Source organism: Anoplopoma fimbria, chromosome 24 (genome assembly GCF_027596085.1).
Source record: "Anoplopoma fimbria isolate UVic2021 breed Golden Eagle Sablefish chromosome 24, Afim_UVic_2022, whole genome shotgun sequence".
Lineage (NCBI taxonomy): Eukaryota > Metazoa > Chordata > Actinopteri > Perciformes > Anoplopomatidae > Anoplopoma > Anoplopoma fimbria.
The window spans coordinates 11180244-11195650 of record NC_072472.1 but is presented as its reverse complement, the minus strand read 5'-3'; the positions used below and the strand labels follow the sequence as shown (position 1 = coordinate 11195650).

At 37.7% G+C, this 15407-nt stretch overlaps 1 protein-coding gene across 1 annotated transcript in view; it reads left to right on the top strand.

Moving 5' to 3' along the window:
• Window positions 1–11193, top strand: part of LOC129113876 (ryanodine receptor 1-like) — a 47989-nt gene extending 36796 nt beyond the window's left edge. The window contains exons 87-107 of the mRNA XM_054626360.1: window positions 362–442; window positions 552–640; window positions 971–1099; window positions 1172–1276; window positions 5602–5683; window positions 5777–7095; window positions 7252–7334; window positions 7750–7909; window positions 8028–8114; window positions 8292–8561; window positions 8734–8864; window positions 8993–9035; window positions 9115–9248; window positions 9434–9494; window positions 9805–9951; window positions 10035–10169; window positions 10258–10414; window positions 10597–10661; window positions 10744–10844; window positions 10947–10998; window positions 11098–11193. Of these exons, the coding sequence (XP_054482335.1) occupies window positions 362–442; window positions 552–640; window positions 971–1099; window positions 1172–1276; window positions 5602–5683; window positions 5777–7095; window positions 7252–7334; window positions 7750–7909; window positions 8028–8114; window positions 8292–8561; window positions 8734–8864; window positions 8993–9035; window positions 9115–9248; window positions 9434–9494; window positions 9805–9951; window positions 10035–10169; window positions 10258–10414; window positions 10597–10661; window positions 10744–10844; window positions 10947–10998; window positions 11098–11193 (3527 nt within the window). The remainder of the gene's footprint in view (window positions 1–361; window positions 443–551; window positions 641–970; window positions 1100–1171; window positions 1277–5601; window positions 5684–5776; window positions 7096–7251; window positions 7335–7749; window positions 7910–8027; window positions 8115–8291; window positions 8562–8733; window positions 8865–8992; window positions 9036–9114; window positions 9249–9433; window positions 9495–9804; window positions 9952–10034; window positions 10170–10257; window positions 10415–10596; window positions 10662–10743; window positions 10845–10946; window positions 10999–11097) is intronic.
• Window positions 11194–15407: the final 4214 nt, after the last annotated feature.

Genomic DNA, 15407 nt, shown 5'->3' with positions numbered 1-15407 from the left:
CGTTTGCATGTGACGCTGATGCCTGTGTGATGTTTGATCTGATTGTATGTGATACCATTGTCAGACCACAAGCATTTCTTTCATTAATAGTATTTTATACAATTTAGTTTGATTCATTCTTTAATTTATTATTTTGAAAAAAAAAAAGCAAAACTTTATCAGAGGTGGAATTACAGGTTCTGTTACTAAAATCCATTTGGAGATGATGGTAAGTTGAGTAATTCATTCTATTTACTTTCCACACACTACTTATACTCTATAAGCAATCTACAGTTAGACTTTTTATCATTGTATGTTATCTGATATCAACCTGATTGTAGGATGTAATTTAACTTTTTCGTTCATTTCATTTTTTCTTTAGATGAGAAAGTGATGGCAGATGATGAGTTCACCTGTGACCTCTTCCGTTTCCTGCAGCTGCTTTGTGAGGGTCACAATAACGGTGAGAACGTGTTTCAAATGAGAGTAAAATGAAATGAATAACTGAATTTCTTTTGAGCAAACATTGTTGAGCGTTGCTACTTTTTAAAGTGATCTCTACTTTTCTGCAGATTTCCAGAACTACTTGCGGACACAGACGGGCAGCACGACTACCATCAACATCATCATCTGCACCGTCGATTACCTCCTCAGACTCCAGGTGCAACATTTAATTTGTCCTAAAGATGGTGTAATTAATAAAGATTAAAAAAGAGTATGAAAGGTTGGGGATTACATTGTCTATAAAAATACATGTGTAATGGGAAGTACTATTAAATAATCATACTTTGCATTGAATCATGAATTTTAGGTCATTTTATTGTTCCCAAAAGAATTTTATTTGGCAGCTCAAATAATCAAGTGCTTTGTATATAGCATTTTAAATGTATTAAAAAAAGGTAAGACCTTTAACCCAGAAATACCATTTTTGTTTAAAAGTATTTTTTATGAAATGGGAATACTCTACTTACCTCTCTTTTTTTCAATCAAGGAGTCTATCAGTGATTTCTACTGGTATTACTCCGGCAAGGACATCATTGATGAACCCGGCAAAAAGAATTTCTCCAAAGCTATGACAGTGGCAAAACAGATTTTCAACAGCCTAACTGAATACATTCAGGTAAAATTTGAACAAGTCTTGAATTTGAACTTGCTGGTTATTTTGTTCGTAACACACAGTTTCTCTCTTCAGGGTCCATGCACTGGCAACCAGCAGTCCCTGGCCCATAGCAGGCTGTGGGATGCAATTGTTGGGTTCCTTCATGTCTTTGCCCATATGATGATGAAGCTGGCACAGGTACACACATTCCATTCAATTAACTATACTTTCCAAAAGAAAGTATAACACTTGTGTTGCCTTTCTGCAACTTCATGTTTGGACCTAGCTACAGCTGTATGAGCAATATTGACAGAATATATCTGTCATACATCTTTAAAATCATAGCATATTTTTATTTTTAGTGACTATGACAGAAATGTAACCATGAAAGCATAATGCTCTTTAGAGCCAAATGTTTTTTTCAGTACATTTCTGCTTGATTTGGCTCTCTATAAGTATCATGTATCTCAAAAGTGAGGGTAAACGTAGCACTCATGTTAGTGGAAGTTCACTTAATCACCCGATCATTGCTAAGCTTTCAAGAATGTCTTTCTGTGGACATATATATATATATATAACAGTAGAAACCATACATGTTATCACAGGCCTTACAGTAAACATGCTTGTAAACGTAGGTAACCAATTTGCACTTGTTAGAATAAGCCTGAATGTCACATTTTGAGAGCAAAGTCACTGTGGATTTCTTGATTCTTGAAGTGTTTCAACCATTTATTTGTATTTCCAGTATGAGCTGGTTTCAAATTGGTTCTTCACATTCATATTAATTCTGAATGGACACCTTTTTCCCAGAAGACAGTTTTAACATGTCACAGTAGGAAAATCACAGGTGTAGATTATCAAATGAATGATGGCTGAATTCTATATAGCTGCTTTGGTTTCAGGGTCCTGGTGTTCTACTGCTGCCTCACTGTCATGGCTTACTGGGACTCTTGAATAATCGATGTTAGGGTTATTTGTGACACCTGTGCTTTTTCGTCTATGGCAAGTCAAAACGTCTGCTGTGGAAAAAAAAGGCCTTTAATACGCATTTAATGTAATACACATTATCAAACTTTTCCCAAACAATTCTATACCAATAGGTTTTTTTGAATAATATAAAAAGTAATAAAACATATATTTATTATTGAAATATAATAAAATATATCATGCACTTAAAGGCCATTTAACTATTTAACAAACCAACCTGACCAAAAGTGTGGAATCACATTTCAGCGTGTATGGTGCACCTTTTTTGCTACAAATGAAAGGTCAAAATGCTTTGAGGGAAATCACATGGCTTTTCGGCTCTATACAGTGCAGTCATCCTCCATGGATGACTGAGGCTAATAGTAAATCTTTACTATTAGGACAATGTTTTGCATGCATAACCCTCTAATCCTACGTTTGAGTTAAGAGCCGAGCCATACTTTACCATAAATTCCCAGCTTAGCGTACTCCTAAGACACACGATGACTAACACAGTATTACTTTCCCCTGTGTACTCCTTCTTGACCTAATTTTCTCACAAGTATCAGCTATTCTGTCTTGTAGTCATCTTATTTGAAATACTATAGTAAAACAGTGAACAGGTCATATTTTAAATGTTTAATTCCAAAAAGTAAACTAATGATAGCACAGTATGTAAAAGATGTGATGTTATTATTGTACTATAGTGTATTATTTAGTATGTAGATCTGTACTAGGTCAAACATTGTTTTACCGTTAAACACAAGAAAAATATTTGTCATAGACAAGAGCATTTGAAAATGTAATGTGAATAATTGTACTGAATAATTTATCTATCATTTAAACTGTCTTCCACATGGTCAATGCAGGGTAAAGTATGTATCCATTTTATTTGTCTATTGATGTGATATTGTGTTTACTAGTTTGTAATTTATTCAATGTTGGTTTCCCTTATCAGGTTGTTTTATACCCACCTGCTTTTGAAGTTAAATAAGAAAACTTAATTTGATAAGTCTTAATAAGGAGTCTGTATATAATGGAAATTAAAACAAAGCATTTAGTGCATCACATGAAAAGCCATGATTCCAGTTGTTAAAGAAAAAATGTTAAAACACACAGCTTTTTTAATTATTATTTGTTTGAATACACAAACATTACTAATATTGCATGAGCACAACATCAACACATTTTTGTAAAGTCAGTAAGATAATTGGAACAGGAACTCATGTAATGCTCTTTGCATTAAAAGACCAGCGTGTAGGATTTAGTGGCATCCAGCACTGAGTTTGCAGATTGCAACCAACTGAATATCGCTCCACTCACCCCTCTCTTTGTAAGTGTGTAGAAAAGCTACGGTGGCCTTCAGGTAACGTACAAATGTGAAAGGTCCTCACTGGAGTTAGTTTTTGGTTATGTACGTTCTTGGCTTCTGTAGAAACACGGTGGGCTCCATGAAGACGACATTCTAAGCTAAAGACAACACAACAATTCTTGGATTTCAGATGATTATACTCTTATTTATATATATATATATATATATTATATATATATATATAATATATATATATATATATATAATATATATATATATATATAAAAAAACGCTTATAAAAACACAGTTATGAATTCTATATTCCGGTTCTGGCTGTAAATCCCCCCTAAATCCAACACACTTCTCTTAAGTAAAAACTTAATGCAATGATAGAAAACTTATTCTCAATTGTAATCTTAAACTTTTATATACGAAACAGATCATTGAACCACATTAATTACCTTTTTTAATTGATTCTGGAAAGTATTTCTCACGATAAAACTGAAAACTTCTTTGATTTTTCCATATTACAACCAATTACTATATAACAGTTTAGTCAAAATTCATCCTGATGTTGAATTTTTTTTTGATGGCTATTAAAGGAGCACAAAATGGAAGTTTGCCATTTTAAAAAAAAAAACAGGTAAACATACACTTGTGTCTCATAAATCATCTTATTTTTTGATCTAAACATCCCCCATCTGCAATTGATCTAAATCCCAAAGTGCACAAAATTACTGTAAAATTCCAATACAATTGTTATATTCAATTCAATTCAGTTTATTTTGTATAGCCCAGAATCTGTACACATGCGACATCCTCTGTCCTTCCCTCACATCGGCACAGGAAAAACTTCCCTAAAAAACCCCTTTAACAGGGAGAAAAAAGGAAGAAACCTCTGGGAGAACGACAGAGGAGGGATCCTTCTCCCAGGATGGACAGAATGCAATAGATGTCATGTGTACAGAATGAACAGCATAACAGAGATACAAATAATTATATAAAAACTTCATAAAGAAATAACTATTCAATAAACCTCACACAAACAGATCCTAAGAGAATACTTGGATCAAAGTATGATCACAAGATTGCAAAGTACATTATTATCAGATCAGTGTGTCTTTTTCTAAGCAGCTTGAGTAAAATCTTGAACACCTGCTTATCCATTCTGTCAGGCAACAGTCAATAGCATACTGAACCTCACTTTCCAGACAAGGCAATATACTTCTTCCTCCAAAGCGTTTTTCCTTGTTGCTAAGCAATTACCTGTATTATGCACAGCTCCAGGGATTTAAAAAACAAAAACATTTTGACTAACAAACACTGTTTTTGGTGAATCTTTTAATTTAGAACAAAAAAGCAGGTGACTAGAAAACTTTCTGAGAGAAGGATTGGCTTTAACCTCCACTGTTGGAGTGTACACTTTAATATGAGATTATTTGGTGTTGGAATACACATTTTAATGTGACATCCACTTTTTGTGCCACATTTAACACTAGTTAGGATTCTGTTGCACTTTTAATTCACTAATAATTAACCTGAAGGATATGTTTTTTTTTGTCTTGTGTTGCCCTGTGGAATCTTGTTGCTTGGGTTATAACACTATTTAAGCATTAACATAACATTAGTATATATTTGTATAGAATATATATATACACATATATATGAATGTATTTGAACAAGCAACCAATTGAAATTGAACTGAAATTCTGTTATGATTGAAAACCTGTTTGCTTTTTCAGACAACAGTTTTTCAGATGTAACCTTTATTGATGGGTTGATACATGCCAATGTTTGTTTTGTGTGACAAAAGCTTCAGCTATAAAAAATCTAATGCTCCCAGTCAGGAACAGTTGGTCACAATTCAGATAGAAATAATTTACATTTAACTTTTGTTTGTTTTTCATAGTCAAAAATGTATAATTAATTTCTAGAAATAATTATATAATGATGACGTTGAAACCAGACTTTAGCTTTATAAAAGTTTTCCTTAACCATTTTTACAAATTCTCTCCCAGCATGATATTTTCATTATTTAACTTATTTTGCCGCCCTATTTTTGTTTCTACATGTTAAAATAATTTGTTAAAATAATTTTGTGTGATAACAGTTTTTTATTGTGTTTTCCACTTCACCAATGACTATTGCATCTCTATAAATTTATTTAAACCCCTATTGTTTTGAAATGATAACAAAAATCAGTTGCCATTACTGTAAAATCTTGTTCATCTCTTCATGGTCACAGGACTCCAGCCAGATTGGTCTGCTGAAGGAGCTTCTTGACCTACAGAAAGACATGGTTGTTATGTTGCTCTCACTGTTAGAGGGTAAAATAGTTTTTTTTTTTTAAATCAATTTTCATCTTTTTCCTGTTTTGTTCTTTTCAAATCTCAGTTTTAATTTGACTCTGTATTATTCAGGAAACGTGGTAAATGGTACAATTGCACGCCAGATGGTAGACATGCTGGTAGAATCTTCCAGCAACGTGGAGATGATCCTCAAGTTCTTCGACATGTTCCTCAAACTGAAGGACATCGTGGCTTCGGATGCTTTCCGCGATTACGTCACAGATCCTCGAGGGCTGATCTCCAAGAAGGACTTCCAGAAGGCCATGGACAGTCAGAAACAGTACTCCCCCTCTGAGATCCAGTTCCTGTTGTCCTGCTCAGAAGCAGACGAGAATGACATGATCCACTATGAGGAGTTCGCAAATCGCTTTCAGGAACCTGCAAAGGACATCGGATTCAACATCGCAGTGCTGCTCACCAACCTCTCTGAGCACGTCCCCCATGACATCAGGCTACAGAACTTCCTGGAACAAGCAGATAGTGTGCTGAACTATTTCCGACCATTCCTTGGCCGTATTGAGATAATGGGCGCCAGCAGAAAGATTGAGCGCATCTACTTTGAAATCACTGAAGTGAACCGCAAACAGTGGGAGATGCCGCAGGTCAGAGAGTCCAAACGTCAGTTTATCTTTGATGTTGTCAATGGCGGTGAATCAGAGAAGATGGAAATGTTTGTGAACTTCTGTGAAGACACCATCTTTGAGATGAATATAGCCTCACAAATTTCAGAGCAGGAGGAAGAGGGAAAGGGGGAGGAAGATGATGAGCCAGATGAAGTTGGAGGTGAGGGAGGACAAGCGGGGGGAGCAAACGGAGGAGGCGATGAAGACAATAACGGAGAGGAAGGGCAGCCTGAATCAAGCTCTGCCTTTGCAGATTTCATAAATAGCGTGCTATGCTTCTTTAGCATTTTCACCTTCCGTAACCTTCGCAGACAATATCGCAGAGTGAGGAAGATGACCCTCAAGGAGATCGTGGTGGCTTTGACCACCTTTTTCTGGACCATCCTAATGAGCATACTACACTTCATTTACAATGTGTGCAAAGGCTTCTTTATGATCATCTGGCAAACACTGTTCGGAGGTGGCCTAGTGGAGGGTGCTAAAAATATCACCGTCACTGAGATTCTAGCAAGCATGCCGGACCCAACGCAGGATGATGTGCACGGAGACGGACCAGGGGAGCCAAGGACAGGGGAGGAACAAGACACTGGTGGTGTAACGGACACTGGGGAGACTGGGAGTGGAGAGGAGGAAGAGGAGGATACCCAGGAAAAAGAGGGTGGGAGGATACCAGGCATTGATGCTCCAGGTGGACTTGGAGACATGGGTGTTGAATCACCTGTTGAACCTCCAACACCTGAAGGAACTCCCATAACAAAGAGAAAAAAGGTGAGTTTTGTGCCCCTTTTGGGAATAAAAACATGTTAATATTAGCGAATTTCTCGATGGCTATTGACCCAGTTCCTTAGTGGTTGGTAATCCAGTTTTTAATTAAATAAAAAAGGGGAGGCTAAAGCATTGTGTATTGCTTTTGTTTCGTTACAGCAACCAGAAGAGACTGACGCTAGCCAGAAACCGCCTGAACCTGTTCCTGTAGTGGAAACTCCTCCAGAACCTGAAAAGGCTGAGTAAGAGTCTTGAGTTGATTTATGTAATTAGTTTGCTCTCAACATATGTTATCTCTGTCATGGATCTACATAACAGGCTAAACCTTTTTAGCAAAGACTATATACTGTAGATTCGAATATCTTTCTGGTTTGTGGTATTGAACATTTCCATCCAGCAATTTATTCTGCCGACTCCCGAATTGCTGCATCATTAACATTACTATCAGTGTATAATGTACAATACACTTGTAGTGTTACTTCTGCAGGAATGAACTGGTCCTCTCTGCAGGGGTTGTGGAGAACAGAGACATAAGCAGACAGATGGCAAATTTACAGCGTTGCACATCTGCAGCAGTGACAGTCTTAGTGCATCATGGTTTGATTCTGATGTTGACAAAATACATAAAACAATGACCTGACTGTGTTTGGTTGTCAGTGTTGAGAATGGAGAGAAAGCAGAGAAAGATGCCCAGAGTAAGGAGGAAGAAAGGCCAGAAGAACGAAAGAGATCTGCCAAAAAGAAGGAAAAGAAGCCGAAAAGGGAAGGAGGTTTTCAAATCTGGAATGAGCTGGAAACCCAAAGAAATAAATTCATGGTGACACATTTCCTAGTGTTTGTTTTCGGTATTCATTTTCAAGCATAATCATTTCAAAGTCACTACCTTGACCAACTCACTAAAATCAGCTGAAAAAATATTCATCTCTCTTTTGTAGAACTACCTCTCCAGAAACTTCTACAACTTGCGTTTTTTGGCGCTGTTCCTCGCATTTGCCCTGAACTTCATTCTGCTGTTCTACAAGGTATTCACTTTTATATTTCTCTTAGTATTATGTGCATGTATCAAATACACAAGATTAACTATTTCTTTATTTTGTAGTTAATTACTGTTTTATAGACTGTGAGCTGTGTGAGGTTCAGTCAAAGAACGTCCCACTGTCCCAAGCTGTCTTGTCTCTACATTATTCTGTTGTGTTTAGGTGTCTGACAGCCCACCTGACGGTGACGAGATGGAAGGATCTGGAATGTCGGAGGGAAGCGGGATGTTCGAAGGCTCTGGGTTCTTTGAAGGCTCAGGGGAAGAGGCTGAGGGATCTGGAATGAATGAAGGAGATGAGGACGAGGAAGAAGTCCCAATTTATTTCTATTTGGAGGAGAGCACTGGCTACATGCAGCCAGCATTGTCCTTCATTGCCGCCTTGCACACAGTCATCTCATTCATCTGTATCATTGGCTACAACTGCCTCAAGGTACGATGGTCACATTTTAGTGTGTAAAATTAGTCATTTTTGCCTTATACTAAGATTTAGAAAAACTAAATCTTGAAGTCTTGCAGTACGAGACATGTTCTTGCCTTACACTAGATATTGATTTCAAAACTTTGCATACAGTTCAACAGGATTTGCAATTGTTTTTTGTCAGATTCCACTGGTGATCTTCAAAAGGGAGAAAGAACTTGCAAGAAAACTGGAGTTTGACGGCCTCTTTATCACTGAGCAGCCTGAGGATGATGACATTAAGGGCCAGTGGGACCGACTGGTCCTGAATACACCGTATGTAGATAAAGAAATGATATTTCTCCTATCAGATGGTTCTTAATAGTGCCGAGATCTATAATCATTTTAAATACCAGATGTTCTCCCTTTATTTACTCAATAAAACAATGTCCCCTTTTTCACAGCTCTTTCCCAAACAACTATTGGGATAAATTTGTCAAGAGAAAGGTGAGTTGTGTTTGATTTCAGTTGATTCAAAATGGGCTCTGTAGATCCTGTTAATGTGTAACGTGATGCCCGTTTCCAGGTTTTGGATAAGTACGGCGACATTTATGGCAGAGAAAGAATTGCTGAGCTCCTGGGTGTTGACTTAGCCTCCCTGGATGTGAGTCAACAACATGAGAAGAAACAGGAGGAGCCAGACAGCTCTGTGTTTGCATGGTAAAGTACTTTTTTACTTTTTTCTTCAAATAATTTTCAATAACAAAGGTGCTCTCATCCAAAGGAATATCAACAGTACAGAGAGTATTGTCCGACATTGAAATTAAGCATTCCCTTACATCTAGAATAGTAGAAATACAAGTGCAGTGCCTAAACGGATATCAACCAATGTTGTTTCTTTTTAGGATGACCACCGTTGACATCAAGTACCAAATCTGGAAATTTGGTGTTGTGTTCACAGACGGTGTAAGTAAACCCATATTTACATGTATATGGCACAATATACTATACAGTACTGTAATATACAGTACTATGCTATACAGTACTAAACTATACAATACTATATTATACTATACTGTTCTATACGAGACTATACAGTACTAAACTATACTATACTATATTATACAGTACTATACTAAACCATACTATGCTATACTATGCTATACTATACTATACTATACTATACTATACTATACTATACTATACTATACTATACTATGTAAACACGACCTTGCCCATGAGAACTGAAATAACCTTCCTTGTTATCTCTTTGCAGACCTTCCTATATCTCTGTTGGTACACGATTATGTCCCTGCTCGGCCATTACAACAACTTCTTCTTCGCCTGCCACTTGCTGGACATTGCCATGGGTGTCAAGACTCTGCGCACTATTCTGTCCTCAGTCACACACAATGGCAAACAGGCAAGTGCAGAAAAATTGGTTGATGATATTCATTTTGCTTCAGTTTGAATGTACTAACTCTGTTTCCTGCTTGTCTCTGCTAGCTGATGATGACAGTGGGCTTGTTGGCTGTGGTGGTGTACCTCTACACTGTAGTCGCCTTCAATTTCTTCCGAAAGTTTTACAACAAGGGCGAGGACGGGGATGAACCGGATATGAAATGCGACGACATGATGACTGTAAGTAATTTTTTATGTAAAACGAGCACTTTGTTGCCATCGTGTCTGCATCTCTTCCCAAATGATGTGTTTTTACTTCACTTCACAGTGTTACCTGTTCCACATGTACGTGGGTGTGCGTGCCGGTGGAGGAATCGGAGATGAGATAGAGGATCCTGCTGGAGATGAATACGAGCTATATCGAGTGGTCTTTGATATAACTTTCTTCTTCTTCGTCATTGTCATCCTACTGGCCATTATTCAGGGTAAAGACGATCATGGTCATGCCTTTGGGTCAGAATAAAACAAGGAAAAGGGAACAATGTGTTGAGCTTTTGGAGACTTACTTAAAACTGTTGATATAGGAACGATATTTAAAGGTATGCTTGGCACTTTACAGATTTTTATTAACACTTATAATGATACTGTTACTGTACAAATACTGTAGGTCTGATCATTGATGCCTTTGGAGAACTCAGAGACCAACAAGAGCAGGTCAAGGAAGACATGGAGGTATGACAGTTCCAGTTGACACTTGTTGCACATGTAAACACAACACAGATTTTAATCATCATCACTGATTTTTTTTGTGCAGACAAAATGCTTCATATGTGGCATTGGGAGTGACTACTTTGATACAACACCGCACGGCTTTGAGACCCACACTTTGGATGAACACAACCTGGCCAATTACATGTGAGTTCACCTCCTCTGTGTTACAGTGTGGGTATGTACCGTTTGTTTATGTGTGTGAATGTACCAATGAGAAAATATTAACATGTGAGTCCTTTTTTTCAGGTTCTTCTTAATGTACCTTATCAACAAAGATGAGACGGAGCACACTGGGCAGGTCAGTTTCGAGCAATTGTTTTATTACAGTTTTCTTATTAGTCTGTTCTCTCGTCCTGTTTCCTTCTTTGACTTATTGTTCTTATCTCTTCTGTTTTAGGAGTCGTACGTGTGGAAGATGTACCAGGAGCGTTGCTGGGACTTCTACCCTGCTGGAGATTGTTTCAGAAAGCAATATGAGGATCAACTCTCTTAGCCCACAAGTACTTCACACGTACGCAGGGAAAATTACAACTATTGAAGCACTACTTGTGTTCATCATTCCTGACAACACTCACAAAAAAAACAAAAAAAAGACTGCCGAAGCCGGGTATCGAACCACCGACCCTCTGATTGGAGAACTACCTTGCTCTCCACAACCGCCACAGCCACATGAACATTACTTCACACTGCAGTAACTTTGGTTGTCCTTTTTATATGCAAATGAGATTCACGCAAAGTTTTAGTTTGGCTTAGTGTAATCATTTATTTGTTTTTAAATCCATTTGCATGAAAATGTTGCCTCTATCATTGATTTAGGGATTTTATGGGTTTTCCTAAATTTGTTTTAATTTGTTGTCTGCTGTTTATGTGAGAATGTGATCAAGTGCCTCAGCAGTAACACAAGCTGCATCATTTACCACACACGTTAAAGAACATAGCTGCTAGAAAGTACACCTCACACTTTGCCTTTCTGTCTTTCTATGTAATCAATAGTTTTTTTTCAAATGTGTTATTTATATTTCCTTTGTGATTATTGTCACTTTCACTTATAGCATATTCATATTTATTTTTCTGTTCAGTTTTCTTGAGATACTGGAGCTTTTGATTTACTTTAAATTATTTTGTTTATTTTTTTTCAAGACACATTAAAGTCAGCGATGATTAATGAATTATGTGTAAGGAGTCAACGTCATTGTAGCGTGACATTGTACTTATCGACATCATATTGTATGTGTACTGTATGTATGTGATGGTACATGGTAATGTCCATTCTTTGAATCCTAAAAATGTGGGTCCTAATCTGCAACATTTACTTCAGTAAATATATTCTACTAAATTATATGATGTGATCAAAAGGTCTTTAAATTAGATTGTCTGATTATTTAAACAAATCTGCAATTTTTACACTTTAATTTATTTTTCCTTCATGTGAAGTATTTAGTAATAAATGTGACAGATGACAAGATACAAAAATAGACAGAAAAGGATTCAGCATGACCTACTTGTCTTTTCAAGACTGCTGTGGAACTGTTTAAAGGCAAATGTAAGCAAAACAAGTGCATTTTAGGGCCATAATGTTATTTCTGTGTTTGTAAAAACTGAATTGATATTAAAGACAAATATTAAAAGAAAACTGTTGAGTCAAGCTGATCAGCAGCAGTTTGTTTTTAACTCCGCATCACAACCCATTTTCCTACCAAGCTGTTGAACTGTGGCCCTGTGGAACATCCCATCTGAACAGGGATTAAGGCTGAGAATTAAAACTCATTGAGCCTTGTGTGCTTTTCATCCATCCAACATTTCTCTCTGAGCCTGGGACACATCGACTGTTAACATGAGCATCTCTGGGATCCACCAAGGGGTGCTTAGGATGTATGGTGAGTTGATCCTCTTCTTCACTGGGAAATCATAAATACATGACATTTTGTGAGCAAAAATGATTCCCTCTCTTCTAACCACCTAAAGGATAGTTTTGCAGTTCTGATCTTGTTTATATTTTGTCCTTCTAGAATAAAAACGTTGTAGTATTTTAATTGGATTCTGCAGCATGGAAGTGTGATGATAGTGAATAATTGTTCATTGGGAGGATGAATGTATTTTGTGTTTGCCTAAACTCTTTAATTCTTAGTATACAATACCGAATACATAGAAGCTTAATCTCAGTTTCTCCTGTTTTCACTTTTTTTCACCTGCTCTTTGTATGTAATACTGTTATGAGCTTTAATAGAGTGTGTATGTGTTTTTTAAACTGTGTACGTATAGAATGAATAGATCCAAATGTGTGCATCTTATGACGACGCTATCGTCAACATCATTTGATTTGTCGAGCCCCACATCCACCAACCATCTGACTGCCTCTAATCTGTGGGAATGATAGAATGACAGACTGTGTTCATGTTTTAATCCAGTGCCCTGCTCCCGCTGCCATCATGATCACTGTACCGTGTTTGTCAACAAGCTTTAGGGTGTTTCAGAATTAATTTCACCAGCAAGTAGCTATTTTCTATTCAGTATTATTTCCTGTTATTTCCAACCTGCTTTTATTATACAGGTGGATTTATTTTCAAACAGTGGAAAAAAAGGTTTCTGCTCCTGACGGCTGAGGGAAGCCTCCTCGTGTGCCACGATGCCTCATCTCCCCCTGACCAGCTGGTGCTGCTGCAGAACAGTTGTGAGGCCATTGTGGAAGGCAAGGAGATCCTGGATCTGCCCAAGTTACCCTCTGGTGGATGCAGGGATTGTTGCTTTGCCCTGATCCTTCCCCAGAATAAATACCTGCTGCTGCTGGCTGAAACCGCTGCAGACTGCAGGTCTGGTGGTCACTGTGGTTTCTCTACCAATAACTTTGCCTTGTTGTAGTAAAATGATAAACTGTCCACATCTGGTGCATTTCACAAACTCACCATGAGTTAGTTGGGGGGTTATTCCATTATTAAGGGAAATAAGCTTTTTCACATTTCAACACTCTCATGTTGGTCCTTTAAATATGAAGCTACAGCCTGTTAGTTTAGCCTAACATACAGACTTGAAAGGTATTCCCCGGGCGTTATAATGAATCCCACTGCTGTTCTTGGCTAGCATTCAAATGCCGGTATTGGCCAGGCATCCATGATTGCTGAGGAACCGGTTACCTGATTTGTTTGGGTCCTATGCCCTGACCGATGGGCTATCAGGACCCTTACTTACTCCTCGAGGTCAATTGTTTCTGCATCAACCAGCTATGTAGGGCAGATCTTGCAAAGAAGAGCAGCGGGATTCATTATTACCCTTCCCCTTGTTTCCAGTCTTGATGCTAAAATATTCTACGCTAACTGGTTGTAGCTTTATATTTAACAGACGGATATGAGAGCTGTACCTCTTCTAACTATCGGCAAAAAAGCTAAAATTTCCAGTTCCCCATTTTTTTAAAAGTAAATTTACTTAACGTTTGCTCATATTGCTTAGAACTACTGAAGTCCATCTATTCACCCTCTACTCTTTTTTAACATTTGTCATGAAAAAAAAAGGACTACATATTTTCCTTTCCTGCTTACCTTAAGTGTCAGTAATACATCTTACACAGCTTACAACAATACCGGTACTGTGTGTGTAGCTGGAATTATACTAGAGTTACAGGCACCAATACTGCACCTCCCATTACTGCAAGTTATGTCACTGGTATGCACTTGAATGGATCATGTTGATGGATGTTTGATTTGTATGGAGGAAATAACTGAAGTATTTTTATCACTTTTTTAGTCAATGGCTGAATATACTTAAAAAAGTGAAAAAGGTGAGTTAAAAATACATATTTGTTAATGTAACTGCTTTGGAAAATGTGTTAACCTAACAAAGTCTACATGCTAGCGGCTCTGTGAGGCTGTACTTGGACACAGCAGTGCTTTGAGGTGATGCTAACGTTAGCATTAAAGTATGCTAACAGTGGCAACGCTAACATGCTGATATTGTTTTAAATGGCCAATGAGTGCTAAACACAAAGTAAAGCTGATGCTGATGGGAATTATTGCAAGTATTTGGTCATGAACCAAAGTATTTCGGAAATCGAAATTTGACCTGATGATGGTGCTAGTTAAGGGATCATCCTCAGGGGGACATGAATTATCTTTTTATTTTGTGTCTTTACAAACTATATATTCATTCTACATGTCTTAATCTTTCAATCAAATGCTGAATTAAATCCTTGTAATTCTTGGCAAGCCCATATTTTTCCTCAACAGTATTCTTATTTTACCTCGAATAGAGTCTCTCATCACCTCTCAGTCCGTGTAAGAGACATCAGGTGCCACCAGCACGAATTAAACTCCAAGATCTGGTACCTGAGCAAATCCTGGACAAAGATCAACCAACTCCACCTATCAACACAGAGGCACCCTCCCCAGGGCCTATGACTTGTTCTTCCTCAAGGGAGAAAGGTGAGTTAAGGGTGTGTGTTTTTTAATTATGTCTGTAACCGTTTCTTGTAACCAGGGTGAAGAGTTGAGTCACATGTTGAATTTTCCATAACACTCAATCCAAACAGGAAGGAATTCTCCCCGTACAAAGTGTTACAATGGAGGTGCACACCCAGCAGGGTGTCTGCGCCATGGCACCATCAATAATGCCCAAGCAGTGAAGGCGGTTTATCTGCTGATGGGAGGGGCTGCTGCTTCCTCTGCTATGGGTTACCTAGGCGCATGCTCGCTTCCTAATCTGGAAGCCAAAGCTCCT